This window comes from Oncorhynchus tshawytscha, linkage group LG25, assembly GCF_018296145.1.
Source record: "Oncorhynchus tshawytscha isolate Ot180627B linkage group LG25, Otsh_v2.0, whole genome shotgun sequence".
In the NCBI taxonomy this organism is placed as follows: Eukaryota; Metazoa; Chordata; class Actinopteri; order Salmoniformes; family Salmonidae; genus Oncorhynchus; species Oncorhynchus tshawytscha.
Genome location: NC_056453.1, coordinates 16694672 through 16718629, shown reverse-complemented (window position 1 = coordinate 16718629; position 23958 = coordinate 16694672). Strand labels below are relative to the sequence as shown.

Here is a 23958-nt window from a genome sequence, read left to right as displayed (position 1 = left end):
GCACTTCACAAAATAGATGGCATCATGAGGGAGGAAAATGATGTGGATATATTGAAGGAACATCTCAAGACATCAGTCAGGAAGTTAAAGCTTGGTCGTAAATGGGTCTTCCAAATGGACAATGACCCCAAGCATAATTCCAAAGATGTGGCAAAATGGCTTAAGGACAACAAAGTCAAGGTATTGGAGTGGCCATCAGAAAGCCCTGACCTCAATCCTATAGAAAATGTGTGGGCAGAACTGAAAAAGCTTGTGCGAGCAAGGAGGCCTACAAACCTGACTCAGTTACTCCAGCTCTGTCAGGAGGAATGGGCCAAAATTCACGCAACTTATTGTGGGAAGCTTGTGAAAGGCTACCCGAAGCGTTTGACACAAGTTAAACAATTTAAAGGCAATGCTACCAAATACCAATTGAGTGTATGTAAACTTCTGACCCACTGGGAATGTGATGAAAGAAATAAAAGCTGAAATAAATCATTCTCTCTACTATTATTCTAACATTTCACAATCTTAAAATAAAGTGGTGATCCTAACTGACTTAAGGCAGGGAATTTTTACAAGGATTAAATGTCAGGAATTGTGGAAAAACTGAATTTAAATGAATTTGGCTAAGGTGTATGTAAACTTCCGACTTCAACTGTACACTGTACTAGATAATAAATTAATATGTTAACTTTCATAGTCCTAAACTAACATCTAACAGCACCCACAGTCCTCCTCCACACCTTGACCGTATCTTGGCTAAATTCCACTCTAGCCTGGTGCTGGCAGCCTGGTACTCACTTCCCCATCATCATCAGAACTCAATGGGCCATAATTGTCCTCAGCAGAACCATAGCTACTGCTTCAATCACAATGCAGAACCACAGCTATTGGTCCAATCACTACTGTTGCACGATATTCCAAAATGTCAGTACTTTTCTGATACTGAAAAACGGTTCGGTACTAGAAGTTTTGTTAATGTCGGTACTTCTGTCAAATGTGTCTCACGTCATATAGGGATTGAGAGGATCGAGTCTGTCTAATCATTTGTCTGAATCTTCTCAAGGGGGCTGTAGTTAGGGCTGGCACAATTATTGCGTAATCGTGTAACTGACAATTACGGACAATAACTGTGAACTATGAAAATTATATTTATAATCATCTTAATGCATTAATTTAAGGAGAAAGGAGTATTCATCTTTATATTCAAGTAGGTATAGTTTACCCAATAGCAGTTATACATTTTTGCATGAATTGGGTAAAGTTGGTATTAATTTTACGAGCAGAACGGCACAGTCAGAAGGAAAAGCTAATTTCCCAAAAGTTCCAGAGTCAAAACCATTTGTTTTTTATGCAGGGGTGTCACCAAAGCATTGCTGTATTCATGACGCACTGTATGACGTAGCTAATTTTGACATTTTAATCGTTACCCAGAATTCCATAACCGTCATAACCCTTGCAGTAGTAAGATAGCCAGGCTAGTGGCTACTTGTGCTTGTGCATGCTGATGACAAAGCGCCAGCAGCTTTTGAGAAGCCAGCCAGAGGGGGGAGAAAATTCCAACAGCATGGCTTCTTCTAACGAAAACATCATACCTCCACGCGGGCAGTTTGATTACCAAAATGGTTCCAGAAGGGAACTGTGAGAACACTTTGGAACTGCTTACAGAGCAGATGGTAAAGGTCAGCCCACCAAAACAACTATGCAAAATGTGTTACAAAGCAGTGCAGTGCAAGGGAGGTTTAGTTGTAAAAAAACATGAAAAGCAGTTTTACACATGACATTTTCATTGTAATGTTATTCAACTGGAAACTCAATTCAAATGGTTTTTGAGTGGCAATGACATATAGTACCAGTCAAACCTTTTGGAACACCTACTCAATAAAGGGTATTTGTTTATTTGTATTGTCTTTATTGTCTACATTCTAGAACAATAGTGCAGACTGTTGTGAAACAACACATATGGAATCATGTAGTAACCAAAAAAGTGTTAAACAAATCTAAATCTATTTTATATTTGAGATTCTTCAAAGTATCCACCCTTTGCCTTGATGACAGCTTTGTACACTCTAGGCATTCTCTCAGCCATCTTCATGAGGTCATCTGGAATGCATTTCAATTAACAGGTGTGCTTTGTTAAAAGTTAATTTGTGGAATTTATTTCCTTTTTAATGTTTGAGCCAATCAGTTGTGTTGTGACAAGGTAAGGATGGTATACAGAAGAAAGCACTATTTGGTAAAACACCAGGTCCATATTATGGCAAGTGCAGCTCAAATAAGCAAAGAGAAACGACAGTCCATCATTACTTTAAGAAATGAAGGTCAGTCAATCCGGAAAATGTCAAGAACTTTGAAAGTTTCTTCAAGTGCAGCCGCAAAAACCATCAAGCGCTATGATGAAACTGGCTCTCATGAGGACCACCACAGGAAAGGAAGAGCCAGAGTTACCTCTGCTGCAGAGGATAAGTTCATTAGAGTTAATTGCACATCAGATTGCAGCCCAAATAAATGCTTCACGGAGTTCAAGTAACAGACACATATCAACACCAACTGTTCACAGGAGACTGTCTGAATCAGGCCAGGCCAGGTTGGCTTGTCATAACAAATACTTGTTGACTCAAGCCATTTCAACTTTTCATTTTTTATTCATTTGTAAAAATGTCTAAATACATGATTCCACTTTGACATTATGGGGTAATGTTTGTAGGCCAGTGACACAAAAATGTCAATTTAATCCATTTTAAATTCAGGTTGTCACGCAACAAAAGGTTGAAAAAGTCAAGGGGTGTGAATGTTTTCTGAAGGCACTGTAGATGAATAATGAATCATAGGTCTAATGAATGAAATTTACCAGATATTATGGCCATAGATTAGCAAATTACCCTGACATTTTAAAACAGTTTAGATGTCATTGTAAAATGACTGCATGCTCTGCGTCTCAGATAAGGTTTTGCATAGGGATACTGTAAGATTAGCTTCTGTTATTTAGTATGGTGTTTTATTTTTTTTTTATAAATTGAATATAGAATATAAGATATACTATGTGTTATTTTAGTTGTTCAACCAGTCATGAACATTTTGTTCAATGTAAAAAAAATGAAAAATAAAGCCCAGTTATTCTGTTATTCTGTGAAAGCTAACATGCTTTCTCTTCTTTGCCGTGGTATAACTTTGGCATTGAGTATCATTCCGGTAACGAGTATCGTGATACTAATAAACCTGGTATCGGTATTGAACCTGGTATCGGTATTGAAGTAAAAATTCTGGTATCGTAAAAACACTACTAATCACAACGCAGAACCTCATCTACTGGTCCAATCACAATGCAAAACCCCATCTACTGATCCAATCAAAACAGCCAACATTGTTCCTCCAACAGCCCCTAACAGTGTTTCATCACTAAGGATCTTTAATGCACATTGTCCCTTTGCTAGTCCTTCTAGTGCCTGTTAGCAGAAAGAAGCTGGCAAAGTGCTATAGGATATCAATTTCCCCCCAATAAAGCGCAGGTTGCAAAGCTGCCGCACCCTCGTGGATCGTCTCTGTGTTGTTTAATTGAGTTTCGATCAGAGACTGTTACTCGGAGAAGCACTCACTATCTGCCAGACACACACACTTACATAATATATATATATATATTTATATATATATATATATAACAATTAGCAGCGGCCAGTGATTTTGAAAGGGCTTAAAGGGCAATTCCACCACTTTTCAACCTCATTTCATTATCTCCAGCACAATACCAGTGTCTACATATGTGAAAACGGTGCATTTCCTCTACCTGATGACATCATCAAAAGTTCAAACATTTTAAAAACAGTGATTTTAAAAAACACTGTGATATTCGCAGTGAAGTGGGGAGCAAGAAAAAACCTAAAACTCATGGCAGGTTTTGAAAATCACTGTGTTTTTTAAAACTTTTAATCCTACCCTGTGATGTCACAGCGGCATTGTTTTGGACCTTTATTCTTGTATTTTTAACCGCAGATCATAGAAACGCATTGTTTTCACATATGTAGACACTGGGTTGGTGCTGGAGATGATAAAAATGAGGTTGAAAAGCATCGGAATTGCCCTTTAACTGGAGAATTAAGTTAAAAGGCTTTAAAGGGATTTTCAGGAAGCCGGGTTTTGGACACGGTAGCTCAGAAACCTGTAATTGGCGAATCCTCCTTGTCTCTGAGTACCGAGACTCAAGTAAGGCTGAAGAAACCTTTCATTTGTTAATCAATCCCCTCCTTTCAAAGAAAACTAACTCTTATACTATTATTATTCGAAACAGAAGTGTGGATTTTAAATCCGACTTTTAGAGAGAAGGGAATGAAGAATTGAAAGTGCTATAGTTAACTGTGTAAAAAAAGATGACGGAGTTTGACGCTTCAACAACAGACCATACTGATTGTCTGTTTCTGTCTGATTATATCTCATATTTGATATTTTTCAGATCAAGAGTCTTCCATGACTTGTTATCATTTAAGCAGTGGAGCAGTAATTCGGAAGACTTCCACTGCAGCAAAGCTGGTGCTACATCTGGGATACATAGTTACACTGCAAGTGCAGAGTAGGAAAAAGAAGATGGATTCCATTGTTTCGCTTCATGGACCTTAAAGACCTAATAGCACTGAATTGGTGAAAGCTGCTTACACATGTCTAGTTCATAGTTGTTGGTTGTTATAATTGCCTCTTCCTCTTTATCTCTCATCTCTCCATCTCCCACCCTCGTCTCTTCCTCTCACCCTCCTCCCCCTCTTTCTTGTTCTCCCCCCTCTCTCTCATTCTCATTCTCATTCTCTCTCTCTGTCTCTCTTTCTCTCTCTCGCTCCCGGTCCTCTCCATCTCCACTCTCTCTCATTAGTCCAGTGCCTGTCATGGAGAGGGTCTGTGCAGGAGCACACAGTCCAACACTACACACCAGAGAACCATCAGATGCCTACCAGCTACACATCAGAGAGACAACCAGCATCTAGCCAGGCCAGCTGAGTCGCATCGCTCTCTCTATCTACCTCGCATCTCGCTCCAGTGGCACAGGACAGAGAAGGGATATTTTAAAGAACTAGAGGGCAGAGAAAGAGAGGGGGGGACAGGGAAAGAAGAGAAAAAGTAGAGGAAGAGAGAGAAAAAGAAGAGAAATTGGACCTAGAGATAAACTGAGATTTCTGAAATGATAGTCATTTCAGTTAAGGGAAGGGAGTGAGTGTTAACCAGTCACTTTCATGCAACCCCCTTTCTCACCCTGAGACCACATGTTCATCTTGACACCTCTGTCTGGCTGAACAGCATGCTACCTGTTCCACATGAAGCTCTCTTCATCCCAGCATGACAATTCAAGATGGTTCAACCACTGCTTTGGATCCTGCCAAGCCCCCCCCCCTCTCTACCTCCCTCCCTAACGCTAGCTCACAGCAACCAGCCATTCCGCACAGGCTTTATCTCCTCTAAAATAATCTTTCAGCAGGATCAACAAGAAAATCTGCTGAAATGGGATAAAGAGAATAGAGGGGAAAATTATGTAAAAAAACAACAATAATAAACAGCAAAATCCACATCCGGGCCGGGCTTCCTGGAATGACCCCAGATGATGCTCAAAGCTGATGATCTCAAATGACCTTTAACTCCATACTGTGCCAATAAGAGCTGCTTCTCAATGCTCTCTGAAGAGATGACGGTACACTGAATGACTAGGATGGAGTTGGCCCTAGACACTGAGCTAAGGTTAGTTTTGTATTCCCCCCTCTGATAGTTAGCATTAGGATCTACTGAGAATGAGCTGATCCTAGATCTGTGGCTGGGAGAATCGTCTCCCCAGAGCAGATTAAAAGGAGGCATATACTAATGGTCCTCGTTGACCTTTGGGAAATACTAAAGCTAATTGGGGTAGCTTAGAAAGGGCACATTATATTGCAAAGGTCAGTTATGTGACATAAGGCTACGACATGGGATCACGTTAGCTTTTACAAATATCCTACTGTACAACAGTGTTCAAAAATCCCGGTGGAGTGGACCCATCAGAGTGCGCATTTTTGTAACAGCCCAGCACTAGCAAACCTCAAATCAAATCAAATGTTATTGGTTACATACACATCTTTAGCAGATGTTATTGCGGGTGTAGCAAAATACCTGAAGTAACTAATCAATGAATAATCATTAACAGAATCAGAGAGCTGGGTTTAAAAAACTAAACAGATCAAATACAATGTGCACCCTGTGAATTCCCAGGACCAGGACGTCTTGCAGTTGGTTATGAGTAGACATAGATGGGGGACTTAATATCTCCATGCCCTAGACATGATTTGGAATACAGAAAGGGACTGAGGAATTAGTCAAACCAAATACTAATACAAAATGTTAACAGCTACCGTTTTATCCATGAAAATAGTTGAACAGGTACAATAATATCCATAACAACACTACCGACCGACTCCCCACAGTCTCCCTGTGGTCCTAGTTCTAACTACCACAGTGCCATATCAACCGATTCAGGGTTATCACACCCTAGCTCAGTAATGTCACTTCATTCGCACGGGGTAAAGTTTACATCTTTATCGGCTACTATCAGCTCCTCTATGGCAGAGACCTGAGAGAGTAGGGCGTAAAACGTCTGATTACCGTACCTCCTCCCCTCGCCGGCACAGGGGGATCACGACTAGTGTATTAGCGGTGACGGCTGCTGTTGATTGGCTAGTGGTGCAGGAAGGCCTGTGAGGACAGGGGCGCTGACATTATATTGGAGATAAAGCATTGCAATGACGATGTGTCTCTGACAAACAGACACGCTCGCGCGCACACTTACGTGCACGCACACACACAGCGCTCCTCAGTCGCTGACAGTTGATTCCCAGCTGTTATTTTGTGTGACATATACACATATACAACTGCAGGTGTAATAAAAAAAGCATGCAAATGCATTCTGATGCACATACACACACACGCACACACACACAGACACACACACACACGCACACACACACACACACACATTCATATAAAATAACACATCCGCAGGCTTTAATAAAAGGCATGCATTAACACAACACACACACACACACACACACACACACACACACACACACACACACACACTTGCAGGCATCATCGAAAGCCCTCAACAGCTCAGCAGCAGAAAAGTACAATCTTAGGAAATAATTGGGCTGACGGGTACACATAGAGGGAAATTAACGAGGTAGAAAGAAAGGCCCTTGTACACCTGCCAGTCAATCAGCAACCAAACAACATGAACTACATGACAAAGGCAACGAATGTCTTGTAAGCATTAAAAACAGAGCCTGTGGCAAGGTAGTCTGTCAAGCTATGAAATAGAAAATATGCAATGTTCTTCACACTTCACAGTAAAACAATCAACCTTACAGAAAATAAACAGCAGTCTTAACTGCACACAGTACAGTATAAGGATTCTTACCTGGTACAAAACTCCCCTGAACAACCTCCTTGTACGCCCACCATCCCTCATGTATTTTAGGTACATTTGGCTGAGCTGTCGGAGAGGAAGGAAACAGAGAACATGCATGTCAATCAGATGTATGTTAATTAGAGACAACACCTGCTGACTCTACTCCGTCATGTAAATGTTCCATGTTGATCCTCATCCTTTCCAGCCAACCTCTCTAACCTTTTCAGGAAGAGGAATTGGCAAACAAATACTCCCGGAAGACAGGCAGAGAACAAACAGAACACGAGATTGGAAATCCTACACACAAGTGCACGTACACATAACACATACTGGTACGTATACAAGTGTAAGTACACGCACACACACCTTCCTCAGGCATTAGTCTGGAAATGCATTCTGTTATGTTGTGCGCAGTAAAAAGCCCAGATTAGAGTAGGGCTGGACTTTATAATTGAGGTGAATAGGTAAAGGTCCCGCTAAAAAGGGAGGGTTGAGACCCAGAATTACCAGAAGAGCTTTGGGGATATTGCTTTTTACACCTCAACTTGTTTTGTTCATTCGGTTGCGCTGGGAAGGAAGGCTTAATGGAGGGGCTAGAGGTTGCCTTGCTTTACCTCTGCGTAATGGAAGTACGGGGTGGTGGGTGGTTCTTATACCCCCTTCGAAGAGTGGTCTAGCCTACCGCTAGACTAGGTGCAGGTTCAATTACATAGAGAGGATGGACACAGGAGTGCAAAAACCTTCTTTTCTCCCAGGCAATCAACTGGACAATCAACAGCTACCCGTCTGGCAGAAAGTCTGAAGTTTTACCTCCCTGCGGGTGTCGAACAGCATACGGCCCCCAAAAATGGATCTTAACCATCCTGACTGGCCGCTGACTGGTTTCTCCAAATGATAGATTGCTTTTCCCCTTCCGATGTAAAATGAAGTGGAAGTAAACACCACCCTTGATGCCAGAGTCACTGAACATTGCATAGTGAGTCAGTGTTTCCACTATTATAACCTATTATAACCGACATGTCCGTGTTGCTTCTCTGCAATATAATTCGTTTTACTCTCCATTTAGTCACCACCAAAAACCCATCATGAGACAGCAACACAATTGCAGTGTAAAGAGTTCGGGTAAAATTTTATTGTTTCAGATAGCAATTGAACAATGGATATCTGGCTCAAAGGACCAATCCTTCCAATTCCTCCATAGCTATAACTACACTATTGCAGTGAATTCAACAACGTTATAAGGTGTAAATAAGAGTCTCCTCCACTGTTCCATAGGTGTCTCGACAGGAAGAACTTCCACTGAAAAACACAGTCAGGGGTAAGAACCAATAACGTGGCATCCTGTGTATGTGTCAATGCATGTGTGTGTGGGTCTAGGGATCCTAGTAAAAATAAGGAGGGGCTGGGCCTCCCGGGTGGCACAGTGGTCTAGGGCACTGCATCCCAGCGCTAGCTGTGCCACCAGAGACCCTGGGTTCGCGCCCAGGCTCTCTGTCGCAACCGGCCGCGACCGGGAGGTCCGTGGGGCGACGCACAATTGGCCTAGCGTCGTCCGAGTTAGGGAGGGTTTGGCCGGTAGGGATATCCTTGTCTAGTCGCACCAGCGACTCCCGTGGCGGGCCGGGCGCAGTGCACACTAACCAAGGTCGCCAGGTGCACTCCGACACATTGGTGTGGCTGGCATCCGGGTTGGATGTGCGCTGTGTTAAGAAGCAGTGCGGCTTGGTTGGTTTGTGTTTCGGAGGACACATGGCTTTCGACCTTCGTCTCTCCCGAGCCCGTACGGGAGTTGTAGCGATGAGACAAGATAGTAATTACTCACAATTGGACACCACGAATTTGGAGAGAAAAAGGGGTAAAAATGTTAAAATGTAAATTTAAAATTAAAAAATAAGGAGGGGCTTTAGAGGAAGCTGCTGATAAGCTGCAGTTACCACTGAAAATACTGCATAAATCCTCTGTATCTCTCCAGCTCTTAGGCTGCAACAAGGTGGCACAGATACCGGTCTACACATAAAGTATCAAATCATTTTGATGAATTCAAAGCTACTTTTTAGATAGCCTGAATCTTGGGCCAAAAATGATTTACTTAGGATCCCTAGTGACAACATTTTTCTCGGAATCAACTCTGTTTAGGGGAGCTGTACTTGTGAAAGCAATCAGTTGAATGGAACCATCACATTGAAGCGATTTCTTTGTTTTGTCATTTCTAATGGGTATAATGAGCAAGCCTATCACTGTTAATTATTCAGAACTGTCTGAGACAGACAGAAATAATTTAAAAAATTCTGGAACAATTGGCCGCCATATTCTGTGGCAGCGCTCGCCTAGAGACAAGACATCATCACTTCCTGTGTAACAGCAAGACAGGGGAGAGGAGGAAGAGTAACTAAGCGAGAGAGGGAGAGAACATTATCAGGACAGAAGGGAGGGATGAAGGGAGAGAGAAAGACAGAAAAGTGAGAGAGAGAGCTGAAGAGAGAGAGTGGGAGAGTGAGAAAAGAGAAAAAAGGGAGAAAAGTGAGAGCTAGACAGCAGGACAGCAGAAAAGTTATGTTCCATTTCCCACACTGCTTGGCTGTGGCCCCGAAACACACTTACTGGCATCAGCAAAAAGGAAATGCTTCCAATCTATTAAAGGATATGCAGACGGGACCCTGAGGGGAGGAAGGGAGGGAGGGATGGGGGGATGCATATGGCAAAATGATAGATCACTGTTAATTTCACCCGCCCCTAGCTGAACCCAGAACAGTGATGATCATATATGGTGATCATATGAGTGAGGCGCAGCAGTAATTTGTAGTTTAGATGCTGAAAACTAATGTGTCAGTATTCACATCAGGATCCATCTAGACTGCAAGCAATCAATCAAGCAAGGTCACGTGTCAATATAGGGCCTATATCCTTCTCCCGTCAAGATGATCAGTAGACTGACAGGAGTTATTAACCTAATTAATCTTTGCTCTATGTAATTAAAACTAGAAACCTTTATACAAGGGGTGGGCAACAGGCGGCCCATGGGCCTAAACCAGTCCGCAAATGATTTTATTTTGGCTCCCAAAAGTTTCTATCAAGAAATTATTTAATTAAATAATAAATACAAAAATATATATATATTTTTGGTTAAAGAAAACACTGTAAAATCACCAGGAATTTAGCAAAATAATTGTTTAATTTAGAAACTCGTATCTCAACGTAATTCAAGGTATAATATGATCGTTATTTTTTGCCTTTTTAGGCTAGTTGTTGTCAATTTGCTGTGTACAACGTATTTTAATTATGTTCCTGCCCCCGACCATCCACTCCGACAAAAATCATCCCTTGGCTGAATCTAGTTGCCTAAACCTGCTTTACAGGGTTAAACAAGCCAAATTAACTTCCAATGCAAGACAATGGCTTACTACATTTTCAGTTGTTTCAAATGACTGGTGACAGGTTTTCAGTAAACTGGTCTGTAAAGAAGTATGGCTGATCAACTCCAATAACCTGATAATTGAACATTTTCTATTGTTCGGAGCTGAGTCATCGTTAGCTACATGCTTTCCATACCCATGCATCTCTGTGTGTGCGGCCTACCCCGGCCTAGCCTGGCAAGTCCCTACACAAAGAGAGAGAGAGACAGAGAGACAGAGAGAGAAAGAAGGGAGATCGAGAGAGGGGGTAGGATACACAGGAGGAGATAAAGAGAGGGCGAGGGACAGAGAGAGAAGGAGGGAGGGAGATAAATTAGATAGATAGATAGATAGATAGATAGATAGATAGATAGATAGATAGATAGATAGATAGATAGATAGATAGATAGATAGATAGATAGATAGATAGATAGATAGATAGATAGATAGATAGATAGATAGATAGATAGATAGATAGATAGATAGATAGATAGATAGATAGATAGATAGATAGATAGATAGATAGATAGATAGATAGATAGATAGATAGATAGAGAAAGGGGAGATTATATATACAGTGGGGCAAAAAAGTATTAAGTCAGCCACCAATTGTGCAAATTCTCCCACTTAAAACGATGAGAGAGGCCTATAATTTTCATCATAGGTACACTTCAACTATGACAGACAAAATGAGAAAAAAAAAATCACATTGTAGGATTTTTAATTTATTTATTTGCAAATTATGGTGGAAAATAAGTATTTGGTCAATAACAAAAGTTTATCTCAATACTTTCTTTTTTACCCTTTGTTGGCAATGACAGAGGTCAAATGTTTTCTGTAAGTGTTCACAAGGTTTTCACACACTGTTGTTGTTGTTGTTGGCCCATTCCTCCATGCAGATCTCCTCTAGAGCAGTGATGTTTTGGGGCTGTTGCTGGGCAACACGGACTTTCAACTCCCTCCAAAGATTTTCTATGGGGTTGAGATCTGGAGACTGGCTAGGCCACTCCAGGACCTTGAAATGCTTCTTACGAAGCCACTCCTTCATTGCCTGGGTGGTGTGTTTGGGATCATTGTCATGCTGAAAGAACCAGCTATGTTTCATCTTCAATGCCCTTGCTGATGGAAGGAGGATTTCACTCAAAATCTCACGATACATGGCCCCATTCATTCTTTCATTTACACGGATCAGTCGTCCTGGTCCCTTTGCAGAAAAACAGCCCCAAAGCATGATGTTTCCACCCCCATGCTTCACAGTAGGTATGGTGTTCTTTGGATGCAACTCGGCATTCTTTGTTCTTCAAACACGACGAGTTGAGTTTTTACCAAAAAGTTATATTTTGGTTTCATCTGACCATATGACATTCTCCCAATCTTCTTCTGGATCATCCAAATGCTCTCTAGCAAACTTCAGACGGGCCTGGACATGTACTGGCTTAAGCAGGGGGGACACGTCTGGCACTGCAGGATTTGAGTCCCTGGCGGCGTAGTGTGTTTCTGATGGTAGGCTTTATTACTTTGGTCCCAGCTCTCTGCATGTCATTCACTAGGTCCCCCCGTGTCGTTCTGGGATTTTTGCTCACCGTTCTTGTGATCATTTTGACCCCACGGGGTGAGATATTGCGTGGAGTCCCAGATCGAGGGAGATTATCAGTGGTCTTGTATGTCTTCCATTTCCTAATAATTGCTCCCACAGTTGATTTCTTCAAACCAAGCTGCTTACCTATTGCAGATTCAGTCTTCCCAGCCTGGTGCAGGTCTACAATTTTGTTTCTGGTGTCCTTTGACAGCTCTTTGGTCTTGGCCATAGTGGAGTTTGGAGTGTGACTGTTTGAGGTTGTGGACAGGTGTCTTTTATACTGATAACAAGTTCAAACAGGTGCCATGAATACAGGTAACGAGTGGAGGACAGAGGAGCCTCTTAAAGAAGAAGTTACAGGTCTGTGAGAGCCAGAAATATTGCTTGTTTGAAGGTGACCAAATACTTATTTTCCACCATAATTTGCAAATAAATTCATTAAAAATCCTACAATGTGATTTTCTGGATTTTTGTTTCTCATTTTGTCTGTCATAGTTGAAGTGTACCTATGATGAAAATTACAGGCCTCTCTCATCTTTTTAAGTGGGAGAACTTGCACAATTGGTGGCTGACAAAATACTTTTTTGCCCCACTGTATATATAGAGAGAGAGAAAGGGGGAGCGAGAGAGAGAGAGAGAGAGCTGAGTGAGACAATAGCCACACCCGTCCATCCATAAATGAAACTTGACCTTGCCGACAGCTGTGCATACTAACTTATGAGACAATTATCTCCGACCCCGCTGCTGTCTGTGTCCACTCGGATGGATGGGCCCCTGACACTCTGACACTCTCAATCAAGCCAACACTGGGTGAAAGGGTCGATATCAGGGGATATCTTTAAAGAACACGTTTTTGATATTCTAGAACAGCGGTTACCAAACTTTTTATAGTCCCGTACCCCTTCAAACATTCAAGTCTCAGCTGTGTACCCCCTCTAGCACCAGGGTCAGCGCACTCTCACATGTTGTTTTTTGCCATCATTGTAAGCCTGCCGCACACACACTATACCATACATTTATTAAACATAAGAATGAGTGTGAGTTTTTGTCACAACCCGACTTGTTGGAAGTGACAAAGAGCTCTTATAGGACCAGGGCACAAATAATAATATAATAATAATCAATCATTTTGCTCTTTATTTAACCATCTTACATATAAAACCTTATTTGTTCATCAAAAATTGTGAATAACTTACCACAGGTTAATTAGAAGGGTGTGCTTGAAAGGAAGCACATAACTCTGCAATGTTGGGAGAACGTCTCAGTCTTAAATCATTTTCCACACACAGTCCACTCTCACATAGGTATGTGGATACAAAGGGCATCAGTATCAAAACATCATGATTTGCCAATGCAGGATACTCTGAGCACAGCCCTATCCAGAAATCTGTCAGTGGCTTCTGATTAAATTCAATTTTCACAGAACCGCTTGTTGCAATTTCGATGAGGCTCTCTTGTTCAGATATTAGCAAGTGGACTGGAGGCAGGGCATGAAAGGGATAATGAATCCAGGTGTTTGTTTCGTCAATTTCAGGTAAGCACCTGCATAATTGCGCACTCAGCTCCCTCAGGTGCTTCGTTATATCACATTTGACATTGTCCATAAGTGTCCATTTGAGTCCATTTGCACACAAAAAAATCATACAATGATTGAAAGACCTGTGTGTTGTCCTTGTTAATGCAGACAGAGAAGAGCTCCAACTTCTTAATCATAGCCTCAATTTTGTCCTGCACATTGAATATAGTTGGGTAGAGTTCCTGTAATCCTAGATTCAGATCATTCAGGTGAGAAAAAACATCACTCAAATAGGTCAGTCGTGTGAGAAACTCGCCATCATGCAAGCATTCAAGCAAATGAAAATTATGGTCAGTAAAGAAAACTTTAAGCTCATCTCTAAATTTAAAAAAACATGTCAATACTTTACCCCTTGATAACCAGCGCACTTCTGTATGTTGTAAAAGCGTTACATGGTTGCTGCCCATATCATTACATAATGCAGAAAACACACGAGAGTTCAGGGGCCTTGCTTTAAAAAAGTTAACCATTTTCACAGTAGCATCCAAAATGTCTTTCAAGCTGTCAGGCATTCCCTTGGCAGCAAGAGCCTCCCGGTGGATGCTGCAGTGTACCCATGTGGCGTCGGGAGCAACTGCTTGCACACACGTTACCACTCCACTATGTCTCCCTGTCATGGCTTCTGTGCCATCAGTACAGATACCAACACATCTTGACCACCAAAGTCCATTTGATGTCACAAAGCTGTCCAGTACTTTAAAAAATATGTTCTCATTGTTTCCAGTGGAGGATGTCGACCCCCCATAAACGTAACGGACATATACCAGGAGCTGTGCCAGGCCCGCCACGTCTGTTGACTCATCCAGCTGTAACGCATAGAATTCACTGGCTTGTATGCGAAGCAGTAATTGTTTCAAAACATCTCCTGCCATGTCACATATGCGTCGTGAAACAGTGTTGTTTGATGAAGGCATTGTCAATATAGTTTTTTGGTCCTTTACCCCCAGTATTGTCCCAGGCATATCCACGGCAGCAGGAATAATTAAGTCCTCCACAATAAAATTGAGCTTACGAGAGAGAGACGTCATCAGAGCGCGCAACAGGACACTGTACTGTCTACACTCAGTTTGTTGTTTACATTAAACCTTTTTCATTAAATCGATTTTAATCTGAACTAAAGTTTTGGTACTAAGGGTTTCACAACGCGGTTAGCCTTTATGGCTGGGACTGCAACTTTGTGTTCTTATTTTTGGTGTGTGGATTCCGCAAGTGATAGCTGGCTGTACTACAGACACCTGTCGTCATCGTGGGAAAGACTCATTGTTATCTTTTCGTAAAACAACTGGTTGCAGTATAGAGCCAATCTGGATACCAAGCAGATCCTGAGGGAAATCGAAGAGTACCAACAACTTTACGCTTAGGAGGAACAACATACTCCTTCGTGGATAGATCTGAACACCTCACAGAATAACTTGAACCTGACAAAAAAAGGAAAAACAGATTAATCTACACGGACGATTTACTTACCATTGAGGTAGAGGCGAGTGCTCTTGCTGGAATCCATGCAACAATGGAAAGGTTGTGTGAGGAGGTAGCAGTGCTGAGGGGGAGTTTGGAGTTCAGCCAGAGTGAAATTCTCAAGCTCCAAAGAGAAAACAAGACACTCACAGCCAAGGTAGAAATACACGATTCCAACATGGATTGTCTACTCAGGGAAAACAGGGTGATGAAGGAGACGCTACTAGACATATAAAATCATAGCAAGCGTGAAAATCTATTTTTTTTCCGGTATTCCTGAGGACGCATCCAATAATCCAGAGGGCGCGATCAGAGAATTCATGAAATCCTCATTGAAACTTCCTATAGAGACTGTAAACAAGGTGGCTTTCCACCGAGTGCACAGACTTGGAGCTCGGAGCGACAAGACCAAGGGTCCCCGACTGATCATCGCAAAATTTGAACACTACCAACAAAAGGAGCTGATCAAAAGCAGAGGAAGGGAGCTTAAAGGGACCAAATTCGGTCTCGATTCCCAATTTCCAAAGGAGATAAACGAACGTCGTAAGAAACCGTATCCAGTACAAAGACAACAAAGGATGGATGGTAGGTGTGCCTTTATCATTGTGGACAAACTCTTTATAGATGGACAGCTATTCCGAGACAGCTCTATAACACCGTGGCTGTACTAAATTCTACAGGGACTTCAGTTTACGAAAAAAAGATGGTATGGGAACTGTTTAAAATATCTGTACATTATGAAGTGGATATGAACACACGTACTCAACTACATGCTTGCTTACACATACGGATTTATACATACACACACACACATGATTTCGCTCTTCTCTCATTCTCTCTTTCCTCCCTCTCTCTCTATTGTCGAGAACTGTTTTATAATTGAATGTGTTTAATGTTTGTCTATCTTTTATGTATTTGTCTACAAGTTTATATATGTTAACAACAAGCAAGGGGAATATATCAAAATAGTGGCATTGGGGAATAATAACATATTGTACGGAATACATTTGTACTGTAGTGGAGTCGTCTCTAGAGTAATACAAGGTCTCTTTCATGATCATGTGAAATGTCAATTGCTATGGAAATGCTGGGATGTGTTTTTCAATTGTGTTATAATCCATATCGTATCACCATCATAGTTGCGTCATAATTACCGCAACTATGATGGTGATACGATATGGATTATAATTATGAATATTAAGGTTATACGCACTACATGTTACACACATAGACACTCAATTGGCAGAGTTATGACTCAAAATTGGCAGAGTTATTATTTATTTGGACATCACACATTACAGTCTTACTCTTATGCAGACATCATACAGACTCACATTATATCATATCCAATATCATACACAACAACCTATTGAGATTTGTGACACACATAATTTGTCTCAATTTTCTAACATCTGTGCCATTGGCTCACAGGCAAACAGGCAAGGGAATAAAACAAATATTGCTAGAACCTATTTCTTGAATTCTAAATATCAGACAATTGAAAGCTCTAGTTTTGACCTTCATAATACCTCTGATGGCAGTAACTTTACAAGCACTAATTATGATAAATTTAGCCTGAGAATAGCATCTAGTTATGGTAAGGGGTGAAATAAGTACAGCTAGTTATAATTGTAATGGTTTGGCAGATTATAAAAAAAGAAGATCAGTCTTTACATGGCTAAAAGAAAAGGAATATAACATATACTGTTTACAGGAAACTCACTCTACATCCTTAGATGAAGTTGCGTGGAAAAAGGAATGGGGTGGTGAAATAATTTTCTGTCATGGACAAAGGAACTCAAAGGGTGTGACGATATTAATTAACAAAAATGTTGATCTGAATGTGCAAATAATCCTGAATGATTCGCAAGGAAGGTGGATCCTTTTGAATATGAAAGTGGCGAAAAAGCGATTTGGCTCATTAATATATATGGTCCAATTCAGGATGATCCACATTTCTTCAAAAACATTTATACCAATTTATTGAACTTACAGGCAACAAATGATCTAATCATTATGGTAGGAGACTATAACACTGTCCCTCATTGGACCGTAAAGGTAATCACTCTACAAAAAAATCATCACTGTGCCCTTAAGGAAATCACTAATATTATGGACACATTAGAAATAGTGTATATTTGGAGACTAAAAAACCCCGACCTAGTAAGATATACATGGAGGAGACTTAATCAAGCTAGTTGTCTTGACTACTTTCTTGTCTCTTTCTCTTTTGCATCAAAGGTTTAAAAAAGTTTTAATAGGAGACAGAATGCGATCGGATCATCATCTAATTGGCATTCACGTAACTCTTATAGATTTTCCACGTGGACAGGATATTGGAAATTTAATCAAAGTTTACTGGAAGACAACTTATTTTTAACTAAGACAAAATAATTTATAACTGAATTTTTCCAGTATAATATAGGTTCAGCAAATCCCCTTATTGTTTGGGATACTTTAAAAAAATATAGTTTTAAATTTTACCTTTATTTAACCAGGCAAGTCAGTTAATTAAGAACAAATTCTTATTTTCAATGACAGCCTAGCAACAGTGGGTTAACTGCCTGTTCAGGGGCAGAACGACAGATCTGTACCTTGTCAGCTTGGGGGTTTGAACTTGCAACCTTCCGGTTACTAGTCCAACGCTCTAACCACTAGGCTACCCTGCCGCCCCGAAGAAAATCAGTCTTTACAAATGTACCTTCAGGGGTCATTCAATTCAATATTCATCAATAATAAAAAGCCGTTTCTGGCTAAAGAAACAAGACTAACAAGGGAAGTCCATGAACTAATAGTACAGGTAGATAGCAATAAAAACGATACTACAGAGATACAAAATAAGTTAGAGGAAAAACAAAAAGAACTTGAGGAACTGTTTCAAGAACGATCTAATGTAATCTATTACAAAAATAAAGCAAACTGGATGGAATATGGAGAAAAATGCACAAAAGTATTCCTGAATCTCCAATACGAATTTGAATTTGCAGAAACTCGATACTGAAGACGGAGTCATCTATGATTCTCCGAATGATATTTTAAAAGAGGAAGCTAATTATTTTAGGCAGATATTCTCTTTTCGGTCTCATCCTCTCCCACTGAAAGAAGAAGGAATGCTTTCCAAATCATATAAAAAATGGAAAATTAACAAATGTACAGAAGATCAGTGAGAAGGCCAAATTACAGAGAGAGAACTTTTTGAGGCTATTAAATCCTTTCAGTCTGGAAAAGCCCCAGGGCTTGATGGCATACCGGTAGAGGTATATCAAGTATTTTTTGATATACTAAAAGCTCCATTGTTAGATTGTTTTAACTACCCCTGTAGAAATGGTAGTCTGTCAGGTATGCAGCAGGAAGGTCTGATTTCTCTATTAAAACAAGACCAGGATGGAAAATATAAAGACCCGGTCTATCTAAATAATCTGGAGGCCCCTTACACTTCAATGTTGTGATGCAAAAATACTAGCAAAATGCAGAGCACTCAGAATTAAAAGGGTTTTTACCAGATATTGTTCATCCTGATCAGACAGGTTTTGTACATGGATGATAGATGTAATGTAATAGAACATCATGAAATATATAAGAAGCCAGGAATGGTATTTATAGCAGATTTTGAAAAGGCATTTGATAAAGTAAGACTCGATTTTATTTATAAATGCCGAGATTTTTTCAATCTCTTTTAAAATGGGTAAAGATAATGTATAGCAACCCCAGGTGTAAAATAGTAAATAGTCTACTTCTCAGCGAGTTTTGAATTGTCAAGAGGATTTAAACAAGGGTGTCCGCTGTCACCATATCTATTTGTTATGGCCATCGAAATGCTAGCCATTAAAATCAGATCCAATAACAACATTAGAGGATTAGGTTAAGAACGCAAGCTAGAGCCCTGCAATGTCTCATTAAAGATCTAGATAACTTTTCTGTACTCTCTGGACTAAAACCTAATTATGATAAGTGTACAATATTATGTGTTGGATCCTTAAAAAATACAACTTTTACATTACCTTGCAGCTTGCCTACAAAATGGGCTGATGGTGAAGTAGACATACTCGGTATTCATATCACAAAATATATAAATAAGCTCTCCACAATGAAGTTCAATAGAAAACTTGTAAACATAGACAAGATCGTGCAACCATGGAGAGGTAAATACCTGTCTATTTATGGAAAAATTGCCCTGATTAACTCCTTAGTCATATCTCAGTTTACTCACTTACTTATGGCACTACCTACTCCTGATGATTTGTTTTTCAAATCATATGAGCAAAAAATATTTAGCTTTATCTGGGACGCTAAACAAGACAAAATAAAACGAGCCTATCTATATAATGAATATGAATTGGGTGGGTTGAGATTATTAAATATAAAAGCACTAAACCTCTCTCTAAAAGCTTCACTCATTCAAAAGTTTTATTTGAACCCTAAATAGTTCTCAAGTAGATTAATAAGGAAAGCTCATCCATTGTTTCAAAATGGCCTTTTTGCCATGCAGATTGCCATGTCTCATTTTAGATTAACTGAAAGAAGAGGAATAAAAATAGCATGAATAGGAAAGTGTACCAGTTTCATTCGAGGACCAGGATGTTGACAACTGTGCCATACAGATTGCAAAATAGTTGGGAAGAGATTTTTGATGTACCGATTTCATGGTACAGGCTGTATGAGTTGATATATAAAAACACATAAGATTCAAGACTTTGTGCTTTACAGCTAAAATTATTATAGAGAATTCTTGCCACCAACAAAATGTTGAATATTTGGGGCATAAAATCATCGAAGCTCTGCAGATTTTGTTGTGAGGATACAGAATCAACAGACCGTTTATTTTGGTATTGCCCTCAGGTAGCCTGTTTCTGGTCTCAGGTTCAGGAATGGCTGAAAATGCATAGCATTGATCTAAAATTGACCCTAGAAATAGTACTGTTAGGAGATCTGGAGAGACCTGGTCAGTCAATTTCTAATATACTAATACTCTTAATAAAAGTATTTATCTACAAAGCGCAATCTGTAGATTCTATTCGATTAGATAGATTGAAATTGTACGATAAACATCATAGCAGAGTTGAAAGATATGTGTTGCGTAGAAACACGAAGTGGGTGGCCAGCAGAGATAGATGGGATGGGCTGAGGGAAGCTGAGGTTTGGTGTGTGGAATAGGGTCAAGTGGGAGTGGAGTTGCTGTGTGAGAGAATGCTGGTCAAAAGATAAAGGGGGAAAAAAAGTACAATTAAAACAAAATAAAAGTACATTTGAATGACACTAAGTGGTTTTCACAACTAACGTCGGTTTGCCTGAGGCTGATGCCGTGCAGGTGTTTGTACACATGCAAATACACACACTCATTCCAATTAACACATACAAGAACACACACATACATGTAATAGTGCCAGACATGCACACAAACATATACAGTAGGCATTGCTGTTATGATTTCAGTTGTCCTTGATGTCCTTTGTTTTAAATTCATTATTTTTTATTTATTTTTCTTGCATTGCTGTTTGCTGTTTTCTTCTGTCTTTTCCTTTTTTCTCTTTAGTTCATTCTCTTGGTTGTTGCTGCATTGGGGGGGTTCTTGGGGGTGGGGAATGGAATTAATTGTTTTAACAAATCCGGGGGTCTTGGAGGGTTCGGGTTTCACAAGAATGTGATCGTGAAAAAGGAAACTATGACATATATGTTATATCGCTATCATGCACACGCACCCTCACACATAAGGATGGCTCTGTTGCGGAAAGACTGATACATGTTTGATGCTGTATTGTTTGTCCTCCATGTTCTAATACTTTACTGTTACCCCTTCCTTGTGTTTTTTGTAATAAATAATATATATTTATTTTTTAAAGTCCTCCACAATAGTATGGGGCTTGCCTGTCCTAGCCACTCAGTAGCTCACCATATAAGACGCTTCTAGCACCTTCTTATTAATGGTATCTGTTGCTTTTATACATGTCTTACTACTCAAAAGTTGTCTTAATTCTCACTCAAAAAACTCACGTGGCTTATTTTTCAAATTGGCATGTTTTGTTTCACAATGTCTGCGCAAGAGTGAATGTTTCATTGAGTTGTGAGATAGTACTTTTATAACACACTGTGGCTGAGGAAAGGCAATACTCCCAACATAAATGAACCCCAAATCAATGTAGTTCTCATCATATTTGCGCCTCTTCGATGGTTCAACGTCACTATCTGTTGTTCGGTGCTTTTCCTGGGTAAGGGGGCAGTAGCTCTTCGGCTGCAGCAGATTCACAACTGTCAGTGTCCATGCTAGCTGGGCTAGCAACAAATGTAGAATTACTGATGCTAGCATTGGATGTGCTCGTGGAAGCAGAACAACTTGTGTCATCGACAGGTGCAGGTGTAGTACTGCTGGTAGTACGTGTCTCTATGGACGCGGGCCTTACTTTTTTTTAACCATTTTCGAGCAAACGGAATGAGTAGCAGCTGCATTTGGCTACATTCAGACCATTAGTGGTGTTCCCACAGAAGAGCAATGGTTAATATGATTGGATGTTCATTATTTGACTAGGCTACCTGAATTTGACATTGTGTTGTTATTTAGCTGAACACTAGATGGTTTCATGTTATTTTTTGGCAGTGAAACAAGGCTACTCAGGCGAGCAAAAAACATCACACAAATGTATGAAAATGTGAATCACATTTTTATTTGGCGTACCCCCGATGGCATTGTGTACCCCAGTGTGGGAATAGCAGTTCTAGAGAATACAGACAGACCATTTCCAATGCTTATTTGGAGTTTTGTGGATATGCACCATATACTGTCACGCTCTGTTTTACCTGTCCTTGTGATTGTCTCCACCCCCTCCAGGTGTTACTTTTTTTCCCTGGTGTATTTATCCCTGTGTTTCCTGTCTCTCTGTGCCAGTTCATCTTGTATGTTCAAGTCAACCAGCGTGCTTTTACTGTGCTCCTGCTTTTCTATTCTCTTTTACTAGTCCTCCCAGTTTTTACCTTTGCCTATTTTTCTGGACTCCATTCCCTCATGCTTGACCATTCAGCCTGCTCTGACCTCGAGCCTGCATGCCATTCTGTATCTCTGGAACTCTGAACTGGTTTTGACCTTTTGCCTGTCCATGACCATTCTCTTGCCTACCCCTTTTGGATTGTTAGAGTCTTGGACTCTAACAATCTGCCTCCTGTGTCTGCATCTGGGTCTCGCCTTGTGCCCTTATATACCCTGACCAATTCTGAATCCAGATGTGTCTTTTAGACATATTACATAGCATTACTCCGAATATCACACATGGACATTTCCTATTGCCGGATATGGACTCATTCAATATCCTGAGATATGTGACATCCTGTTTTCTCTCTTCATGTTAACAAATACATAGCATAACTGTGTTTTCTCAGCAAATTAAAGATATGAAACTACTGTATATTGAGTCCAGATATTCAGCTCTTGGTTGAGGTTCATATCCGGATCTTGATATGATGAAAATAAGGACAATTTCTGATGCATTTCTGAGTTTTCTGAACATGCTTAATAATTTGACAAATATGCAATCCATATTTTTCTGTCCTGCTCATAACATATTTCCTCCGGATATCAGTCATGGTATGGCCAGATATGGACTCATTAGATATCCTGAGATAGGCCTATGTTGGCATCTTATTTTTCTATATCTGAAGACAAATTCTGACAGTAGGCCTACATAGCATATTTTATCAGCAAAAATACAATGCATAAGCTTTTGTCTGAGGTCCATATCACGATCTTGATATGCATTTTGATAGACTAAATAAAAAGTTTATGTGCCAAAAAAAAAACGTTTTTGTGTTACGGCTTAATTAAGAGTCTATTGACGTAACCGGGCGTCAATCTAAGTAACATAATAAAGCAACGCCCATCAAAATCTGTCAGTTTAAGCTATAGATATCCGATTTTGAATGGGATGCGTCTCAATCCACTGCATCCGCCTATGTCGGACTTCCGCTTCTGCGGTGGAAGGTGGCCGAGCTACAGTTGTGTTTGCCAGACCATGAGACTTCCCGAAAATTCTGTAACGTCCAAACTAATAAGACCACTCTATGGACAGATGAGACAAACACGATGGTGTTCTCCGTTTTGCTCGACGACCCCCACAAGCCCCACGGGACTCGTCTGAAGTCGGTAACGTTGATGTGCCAACTTCTGTCTGCAGCGTCCGAACCTTTTGGGCTACAAACAGGAGACGAGAGACTCTCACGAAGATGATGGTGATCTCTGTTTTGCTCTACAACCCCCGCAAGTGTCACGGGACTCGTCTGAAGGTAACAAATGTATGGAAGTATGGAGGTAGTTTTGTGCCAACAAAAATATGTGTCCAAAAAACAATATATACAGTATTTCCTGAGCTTTTTTTATGATATAGGACAGACACTTCAAAACCCCTTTGTCTTGTTTAAATCAAGTAGCTAAATGATCCATGCTATGGCCATTTTAAAACAATTCCATGTGTTAACTTAGTAGACCCCAACGGATTACGCTTTTAGAGCTTAATATAAGATAATATGCTAGCAACTTGGGTAGAAAGCTAGTTTCCAGTTAGCTTTCTCATCATGA

The 23958-nt window shown here is 40.3% G+C and overlaps 1 protein-coding gene across 4 annotated transcripts in view; it reads right to left on the bottom strand.

Moving 5' to 3' along the window:
- The window catches only part of ca10a (carbonic anhydrase Xa), a 313370-nt gene that overhangs the window by 250062 nt on the left and 39350 nt on the right, over nt 1–23958 (bottom strand). For all 4 annotated transcript variants that reach the window (XM_042306024.1, XM_042306026.1, XM_024387817.2 and 1 more), the window contains one exon: nt 7403–7477. In XM_042306024.1, coding sequence (XP_042161958.1) covers nt 7403–7477 — 75 coding nt within the window. The remainder of the gene's footprint in view (nt 1–7402; nt 7478–23958) is intronic.